Genomic DNA, 9,371 nt, shown 5'->3' with positions numbered 1-9,371 from the left:
GATGTAGTTAGATGTGTATCGAACCCTTGTCAGCCTCTATCACGTTAAGGGTGCGTTGAGTTAAACGAGAGCATTGAGGACGAGGTTACTCCCTCTTTCTTTGCCTGGTGAATAGAGTTTATTTGCATATGCAGTAAGGTGATTTTATTCAGCGGTTTTTGGAGGAGTACACAAACGATAATGCCACCTTCCACGATGGCCAGACCCACGCTCGGGCTCTGGGCTCCAACCTTCCTCGCCATTATCTACTGGAGATACCGCACGGTCATCTTCATATCAGCGCAAATTTTTCTAGGTTAACTGAATGCGCTCTACAGCGCTAACATACCAATTTTTTTATTCGCAAGCGCAGTTGAACCAAGGAGCTTGCCTTAGGCATTGTCATCCCTTGACAATATACATTTTGGTATTGCACACGCGCTCCTGGTTGTGAAAAAAAGAAGCATACTTTATTTCTTTCTATAAGACCTTCAGTTGGTAGCTCCGGTCCTGTCTTCTACATTTTTGTCTTTTCATAGCGCTGTTGTTCCAAATAAGAATGTGAAAACTAGCTCAATTATTCGTTTCCTGGTACCAGAACGACAGAAAAGGCATAATTTCTATTACAACAGCCTTCCATAATGCTAAAGTAAACATGACCGCAGCAAACGGAAACGCTAAAGATTGTTCTCTTTTTTCTTTTTTTGTAATAAATTAGCGTCTTCAGAGGACTCCGCATTTTTCTAACTTAATATTATTCAGCGCATATTCTATGCTCTATCCATCAGCATAGTTTATTACCTGACTGGGCTTTTAACTAGAACGATAACGCGATTTCTTGTAGCCTGGAGACAGATTTTTTTTTCTTCCACATTTTTAGAGAAATAAGACATCTGCTAAAGCACTCGTTAATTTCAACATTCAACGTAACGCATTCAATTCAACGCATTCAACGCAACGGCAGAAACTGATCGATCATTCTGAAGCATGCCACATGCCCTTCATGTATTCCACGTCTCACTCGGAAGTTCAGAGGGTTTGCTCACGTTGGACAAAATGGATGCCGGTTTGACGGCTGTGGCAGTGGCAAAAGAGCGCGACATATCTGCAAAGAGAGAATATGGAAACCGAAGGTAGGAAGCTCACTCTGTGTTTTTTGACGTCTTAATTTTTTCCCAGCGTGTCTGTTTGATAGTGGCAGCGTGGACCAAATCATAAGAAGGTAGAGTTAGTTCCCATAACATGAAAAGATATAGCCCGAACTGAATATGTCTGAAACTTAATACACCGGTCGTATAAAGAAAGTAGCAAACAGTTTCGAAACAATACTTTCACTGGGCGCTTAAAGGGATTGAAAAACGAAGAGAGATTTCCTGACATAAAATAAGGAAAAGCTCCACCTGGCTGTGGCAGGGGAGACGGAGGTGGGCTTAAGTTGAGTGAGTAATAGCGTGTGATAGTGGGAAAAAAAATAAAGAACATTTTAATGAAAATTAAAGGGCACCAGAACCATCTAACTTTTGTAATATCTCACCCTATGCAGTCATGTAATTCGCAAAGATGGAAGAGGGATTGTTAGGAATGAAGATAGAGCGAAGGAAAGAGCAGGTTAAGAGAAAACATGAGTTAGCAATATAATGCAATAGAATATTCTCCATCCAATAACTAGCTTGCAACACAATGGAAGCTAGGAGACCCCTTCAACCAACCATGAGAGTGCATTGAGTCATCTGCAAATCGCCGGCTCGCAGTTATGCAGATATGGCTGCAAAATAGTATACATAGACACTGTGTACTTGCCAAACGCTGGAAGAGCATTCGGAAGTTTAGAATAGCATACTGCGTTACGTTACGCTGCACGCCACATGCGTACGTTTAAGCATATGCAAAGGAGGCCTTGGCGATAAATTCAGCCTAGTGTCGAGGTGTGGCTTTTCGCACTGAAACTGTCTTTTTTTTTTTTAACAAGCCGACTTTTCCATTTAGGCCCAGGAGAAGCAGAATCAGGATTCTAAATAAAAATTAAGATAATTTTTTTTTTTTGCTTTTAGATGCTGCTGTCGGTGAGATAAGGTCAAACGAAAACTCGATTCGCAGTTTATGATTAACGAACGTACTGAAAAAAATCCAGCGAGGACGATGAGATCACTCCGAAGTGAGATGTATCGAAGCGCTCCGCCATGTTGACAAGGCGATTTTATCTTACGCGTGGGTCGCGAACCCTAAACTCGGGAAAGAGCCTACGTGAGGGGAGCGTACGCTAAGGTTCGATTTGAATTAACATTTCACAATGCAGCCTTGCGCAGACGTTCTTCCGCTTGCTCGTATGACCATTTTATACCGCGGCCCTAATTTCTTCCGCGTCAGAACGCTGCCCTTGTAGTCATCGAAGTTTTGGTAGAGCTGAACGAAACTAGGATGAAGAATATATTTCTACCAACAGAGGCTATTTAAAATACTTAGAGATGGCACAGCCTGTAGGTACCCACCCTTTGCCTTTCGCCGTTGAGTGTCGCCGAGTGTGAGACACCGAGAAAATTAACCAGTGGGCGAGAATGTGAATGTGATGAGGTCTCCTAGGGGGAATTAAGTGGATGAGTAAATAAGGGAGTGGGCAGGAAGGTGGGAGGAGGGCGAAAGAGGAAGAGAAAGGACTGGAATAGGTAGCTTCCAATTAATGCCTCGTAGTATAATGGGGGAAAAATGACTACGGCTTAGCTGCTGAGTTCGGCTATACAAGCGAAGGATTTTTTATGCTTCGTTATTTTGTATTGCTAAACCAGGTTCGACTCACGTGGATCTGAACGTAGTTTAATAATAATAATAATAATAATAATAATAATAATAATAATAATAATAATAATAATAATAATAATAATAATAATAATAATAATAATAATAATAATAATAATAATAATAATAATAATAATAATAATAATAATAATAATAATATTAACATTAATAATAATAATAATAATAATAATAATAATAATAATAATAATAATAATAATAATAATAATAATGTATTTATTTGCGTCACATACATATATGACACCGGGGACCTGCAGTAAACGCTGTCATCTGTGAACGCTTGACAGAGCCGCAGGCCCCCCCTACACTTGGCAGCGTACAAGTGTCATTATTCCTTAATGAAATCGATTTTAACAAAGGTATGTCAAGAAATAGAAGTTACAAACATTTCATATTATACAAAAAATAACATGATTAACAAAGAATGGTAAAAGTTCAGAAACAATAAGTAATCAAACATATTATCACTATGAAGTGGCAGAGACTATAAAATGCTAAGACAATCGTCCGGCAGTGCAGAGAGTGTGGAAGCTCGATTTAAGCATGGTCAGACATGGTTTTCTCTGGTTTGACTCATCAATGTCTGTCTGCGAACTTCAAGGAAACGCAGCCGAAGCACTGGTTCTTGCACGAGGCTTCTCTATGTCTGTTAGCGAACATAAAGGTCACCACAGACTGGTCAAGACGAAGCAAAGGTGTCGAGGGAATTTCGAAGGGCGAGATCTAAGGAAGCGAGCCAGATGGGAAGAAGTGGGGATGGAGAGAAAGGGTACAGCAGGGGACTGGAAGGCTGTGTGGCATTGTGTGAGGCAACGTTGCCTATTTGTGGAGAAGTGTAGCTCTACTAATGAAGTTTGCCAAGTGTGTGAAGAAGAACAGGCAAGAGCAGATGCGCGAAGTAGAAGAAGGGAGCAGCAAAACATAGAGTTCCTTACTCTCACCTAGAGGGAAAGCTGGGGGCGCTGAATTTCAGCCACCATGGGCGCGCTAAGAATCATGGGCCGGTATGCTACTTGATATCGGATAGTGACATTTTTTCGAAACACAGAGTCGCATTACTAAGACATCTCCTCTTCAGCAGCAGCAGCAGCAGCAGCAGCAGCAGCAGCAGCAGCAGCAGCAGCAGCAGCAGCAGCAGCAGCAGCAGCAGCAGCAGCAGCAGCAGCAGCAGCAGCAGCAGCAGCAGCAGCAGCAGCAGCAGCAGCAGCAGCAGCAGCAGCAGCAGCAGCAGCAGCAGCAGCAGCAGCAGCAGCAGCAGCAGCAGCAGCAGCAGCAGCAGCAGCAGCAGCAGCAGCAGCAGCAGCAGCAGCAGCAGCAGCAGCAGCAGCAGCAGCAGCAGCAGCAGCAGCAGCAGCAGCAGCAGCAGCAGCAGCAGCAGCAGCAGCAGCAGCAGCAGCAGCAGCAGCAGCAGCAGCAGCAGCAGCAGCAGCAGCAGCAGCAGCAGCAGCAGCAGCAGCAGCAGCAGCAGCAGCAGCAGCAGCAGCAGCAGCAGCAGCAGCAGCAGCAGCAGCAGCAGCAGCAGCAGCAGCAGCAGCAGCAGCAGCAGCAGCAGCAGCAGCAGCAGCAGCAGCAGCAGCAGCAGCAGCAGCAGCAGCAGCAGCAGCAGCAGCAGCAGCAGCAGCAGCAGCAGCAGCAGCAGCAGCAGCAGCAGCAGCAGCAGCAGCAGCAGCAGCAGCAGCAGCAGCAGCAGCAGCAGCAGCAGCAGCAGCAGCAGCAGCAGCAGCAGCAGCAGCAGCAGCAGCAGCAGCAGCAGCAGCAGCAGCAGCAGCAGCAGCAGCAGCAGCAGCAGCAGCAGCAGCAGCAGCAGCAGCAGCAGCAGCAGCAGCAGCAGCAGCAGCAGCAGCAGCAGCAGCAGCAGCAGCAGCAGCAGCAGCAGCAGCAGCAGCAGCAGCAGCAGCAGCAGCAGCAGCAGCAGCAGCAGCAGCAGCAGCAGCAGCAGCAGCAGCAGCAGCAGCAGCAGCAGCAGCAGCAGCAGCAGCAGCAGCAGCAGCAGCAGCAGCAGCAGCAGCAGCAGCAGCAGCAGCAGCAGCAGCAGCAGCAGCAGCAGCAGCAGCAGCAGCAGCAGCAGCAGCAGCAGCAGCAGCAGCAGCAGCAGCAGCAGCAGCAGCAGCAGCAGCAGCAGCAGCAGCAGCAGCAGCAGCAGCAGCAGCAGCAGCAGCAGCAGCAGCAGCAGCAGCAGCAGCAGCAGCAGCAGCAGCAGCAGCAGCAGCAGCAGCAGCAGCAGCAGCAGCAGCAGCAGCAGCAGCAGCAGCAGCAGCAGCAGCAGCAGCAGCAGCAGCAGCAGCAGCAGCAGCAGCAGCAGCAGCAGCAGCAGCAGCAGCAGCAGCAGCAGCAGCAGCAGCAGCAGCAGCAGCAGCAGCAGCAGCAGCAGCAGCAGCAGCAGCAGCAGCAGCAGCAGCAGCAGCAGCAGCAGCAGCAGCAGCAGCAGCAGCAGCAGCAGCAGCAGCAGCAGCAGCAGCAGCAGCAGCAGCAGCAGCAGCAGCAGCAGCAGCAGCAGCAGCAGCAGCAGCAGCAGCAGCAGCAGCAGCAGCAGCAGCAGCAGCAGCAGCAGCAGCAGCAGCAGCAGCAGCAGCAGCAGCAGCAGCAGCAGCAGCAGCAGCAGCAGCAGCAGCAGCAGCAGCAGCAGCAGCAGCAGCAGCAGCAGCAGCAGCAGCAGCAGCAGCAGCAGCAGCAGCAGCAGCAGCAGCAGCAGCAGCAGCAGCAGCAGCAGCAGCAGCAGCAGCAGCAGCAGCAGCAGCAGCAGCAGCAGCAGCAGCAGCAGCAGCAGCAGCAGCAGCAGCAGCAGCAGCAGCAGCAGCAGCAGCAGCAGCAGCAGCAGCAGCAGCAGCAGCAGCAGCAGCAGCAGCAGCAGCAGCAGCAGCAGCAGCAGCAGCAGCAGCAGCAGCAGCAGCAGCAGCAGCAGCAGCAGCAGCAGCAGCAGCAGCAGCAGCAGCAGCAGCAGCAGCAGCAGCAGCAGCAGCAGCAGCAGCAGCAGCAGCAGCAGCAGCAGCAGCAGCAGCAGCAGCAGCAGCAGCAGCAGCAGCAGCAGCAGCAGCAGCAGCAGCAGCAGCAGCAGCAGCAGCAGCAGCAGCAGCAGCAGCAGCAGCAGCAGCAGCAGCAGCAGCAGCAGCAGCAGCAGCAGCAGCAGCAGCAGCAGCAGCAGCAGCAGCAGCAGCAGCAGCAGCAGCAGCAGCAGCAGCAGCAGCAGCAGCAGCAGCAGCAGCAGCAGCAGCAGCAGCAGCAGCAGCAGCAGCAGCAGCAGCAGCAGCAGCAGCAGCAGCAGCAGCAGCAGCAGCAGCAGCAGCAGCAGCAGCAGCAGCAGCAGCAGCAGCAGCAGCAGCAGCAGCAGCAGCAGCAGCAGCAGCAGCAGCAGCAGCAGCAGCAGCAGCAGCAGCAGCAGCAGCAGCAGCAGCAGCAGCAGCAGCAGCAGCAGCAGCAGCAGCAGCAGCAGCAGCAGCAGCAGCAGCAGCAGCAGCAGCAGCAGCAGCAGCAGCAGCAGCAGCAGCAGCAGCAGCAGCAGCAGCAGCAGCAGCAGCAGCAGCAGCAGCAGCAGCAGCAGCAGCAGCAGCAGCAGCAGCAGCAGCAGCAGCAGCAGCAGCAGCAGCAGCAGCAGCAGCAGCAGCAGCAGCAGCAGCAGCAGCAGCAGCAGCAGCAGCAGCAGCAGCAGCAGCAGCAGCAGCAGCAGCAGCAGCAGCAGCAGCAGCAGCAGCAGCAGCAGCAGCAGCAGCAGCAGCAGCAGCAGCAGCAGCAGCAGCAGCAGCAGCAGCAGCAGCAGCAGCAGCAGCAGCAGCAGCAGCAGCAGCAGCAGCAGCAGCAGCAGCAGCAGCAGCAGCAGCAGCAGCAGCAGCAGCAGCAGCAGCAGCAGCAGCAGCAGCAGCAGCAGCAGCAGCAGCAGCAGCAGCAGCAGCAGCAGCAGCAGCAGCAGCAGCAGCAGCAGCAGCAGCAGCAGCAGCAGCAGCAGCAGCAGCAGCAGCAGCAGCAGCAGCAGCAGCAGCAGCAGCAGCAGCAGCAGCAGCAGCAGCAGCAGCAGCAGCAGCAGCAGCAGCAGCAGCAGCAGCAGCAGCAGCAGCAGCAGCAGCAGCAGCAGCAGCAGCAGCAGCAGCAGCAGCAGCAGCAGCAGCAGCAGCAGCAGCAGCAGCAGCAGCAGCAGCAGCAGCAGCAGCAGCAGCAGCAGCAGCAGCAGCAGCAGCAGCAGCAGCAGCAGCAGCAGCAGCAGCAGCAGCAGCAGCAGCAGCAGCAGCAGCAGCAGCAGCAGCAGCAGCAGCAGCAGCAGCAGCAGCAGCAGCAGCAGCAGCAGCAGCAGCAGCAGCAGCAGCAGCAGCAGCAGCAGCAGCAGCAGCAGCAGCAGCAGCAGCAGCAGCAGCAGCAGCAGCAGCAGCAGCAGCAGCAGCAGCAGCAGCAGCAGCAGCAGCAGCAGCAGCAGCAGCAGCAGCAGCAGCAGCAGCAGCAGCAGCAGCAGCAGCAGCAGCAGCAGCAGCAGCAGCAGCAGCAGCAGCAGCAGCAGCAGCAGCAGCAGCAGCAGCAGCAGCAGCAGCAGCAGCAGCAGCAGCAGCAGCAGCAGCAGCAGCAGCAGCAGCAGCAGCAGCAGCAGCAGCAGCAGCAGCAGCAGCAGCAGCAGCAGCAGCAGCAGCAGCAGCAGCAGCAGCAGCAGCAGCAGCAGCAGCAGCAGCAGCAGCAGCAGCAGCAGCAGCAGCAGCAGCAGCAGCAGCAGCAGCAGCAGCAGCAGCAGCAGCAGCAGCAGCAGCAGCAGCAGCAGCAGCAGCAGCAGCAGCAGCAGCAGCAGCAGCAGCAGCAGCAGCAGCAGCAGCAGCAGCAGCAGCAGCAGCAGCAGCAGCAGCAGCAGCAGCAGCAGCAGCAGCAGCAGCAGCAGCAGCAGCAGCAGCAGCAGCAGCAGCAGCAGCAGCAGCAGCAGCAGCAGCAGCAGCAGCAGCAGCAGCAGCAGCAGCAGCAGCAGCAGCAGCAGCAGCAGCAGCAGCAGCAGCAGCAGCAGCAGCAGCAGCAGCAGCAGCAGCAGCAGCAGCAGCAGCAGCAGCAGCAGCAGCAGCAGCAGCAGCAGCAGCAGCAGCAGCAGCAGCAGCAGCAGCAGCAGCAGCAGCAGCAGCAGCAGCAGCAGCAGCAGCAGCAGCAGCAGCAGCAGCAGCAGCAGCAGCAGCAGCAGCAGCAGCAGCAGCAGCAGCAGCAGCAGCAGCAGCAGCAGCAGCAGCAGCAGCAGCAGCAGCAGCAGCAGCAGCAGCAGCAGCAGCAGCAGCAGCAGCAGCAGCAGCAGCAGCAGCAGCAGCAGCAGCAGCAGCAGCATCATCATCATCATCTCGAGGCGCGAACGTAGAGTGCAAAAGATACAGTGGTAACGCGCAAAAGCAGACGACGCCAATAAAAGATTCTTGTTTTCCAAAATGCCGCTAAAGAACTTCCTAAAGGGGTTGAGCAGCCATATATATTTTCAAAACATTTTTTTTTTCTTTTTGATGTGTGCCTATTGGATGCGAAATATTGGTTTCTGTGCTGGTCAATACTTAGCCAATAGGAGAGAAAGCTATCGCTTATTTTGGACTTTACACTTGCATAGTGTTACGCTCGTTTGTTGCAATTTATAGTCACAATATGAAATTTTGCGACATTTCTTGTTGTAGAACAACGTTTATTTTTGCGTTATTTTTGTCAAATGTTGTAGTTCTGTACTCGGTAGCTCTCCGCCCCATGATGCTTTGGGCGCCCATGGTGGCTGAACTAGTCATCAGGAAGCTCCATGCAAACTACCATAGATGGCGACACAACTTTCCCTCTAGGTAAGAGTATAAAGCTCTCTGCAGCAGAAGGAGCGAGCGCCACCGGTTCGGCGTGCCGCAAGTGCGTGTGCATGTGCAAGGCTCCCAGGCAACACAAACATTGGTCCAATCTTGGTACTGCGCTGATAATTTTGGCCCACCTCCTGAACAATGCATGACCAACAAAGAACCAATATTGGGCCGTGATTATTGTGCTGCTTGGGTGATTTTGCTCGCTTCTACTGGGCCAGTAAAGATTTTGCCCTAAAAGCAGTTCGAGAAAAATTACGAACTCAAGAAACGCACAGTGGCACCTAAGGGGACAACTAATGCCTTCTTCTTCATCATCATCATCATCATCATCATCATCATCAGCCTGACTATACCCACTGCAGGGCGAAGGCCTCTCCCATAATTCTCTAATTAGCCCTGTCCTGTGCTAGCTGCATCCACTTGACCCCTGCGAACTCCTTAACCTCATCCGCCCACCTAACTTTCTGCCGCCCCCTGCTACGCTTTCCTTCCCTTGGAATCCTGTTTGTTACCCTAAGCGACCATCGGTTATCCTCTCTTCGCAATACATGTCCTGCCCATGCATGCCCATTTCTTCTTCTTGATTTCCACTAGAATGTCGGTAACTTGAGTTATTTCTCTGAACCACTCTGCACGCTTTCTATCTCTTAATGTTACCCCTACCATTTTTCGTTCCATAGCCCTCTGCGCTGTCCTCAACTTAAGTAGAACCCTCTTGGTTAGCCTCCACGTTTCAGCCCCATAGGTGAGTACAGGTAAGATGCAACTGTTGTATACTGTCCTCTTGAGCGATACCGATAAGCT

At 53.0% G+C, this 9,371-nt stretch overlaps 1 protein-coding gene across 1 annotated transcript in view; it reads left to right on the top strand.

The window, feature by feature from the left end:
• Positions 1-952: 952 nt before the first annotated feature.
• LOC146175799 (protein-cysteine N-palmitoyltransferase HHAT-like) overlaps positions 953-9,371 on the top strand; it is a 36,092-nt gene continuing 27,673 nt past the window's right edge. Inside the window, exon 1 of the mRNA XM_084582156.1 lies at positions 953-1,112. Coding sequence (XP_084438282.1) covers positions 967-1,112 — 146 coding nt within the window. The 5' untranslated portion in view covers positions 953-966. The remainder of the gene's footprint in view (positions 1,113-9,371) is intronic.

Source organism: Amblyomma maculatum, chromosome 10, assembly GCF_055883805.1.
Source record: "Amblyomma maculatum isolate TAMU_Amacu chromosome 10, ASM5588380v1, whole genome shotgun sequence".
Classification (NCBI taxonomy): domain Eukaryota; kingdom Metazoa; phylum Arthropoda; class Arachnida; order Ixodida; family Ixodidae; genus Amblyomma; species Amblyomma maculatum.
The sequence above is the reverse complement of the archived record's forward strand: the minus strand, read 5'-3'. Positions and strand labels throughout refer to the sequence as shown.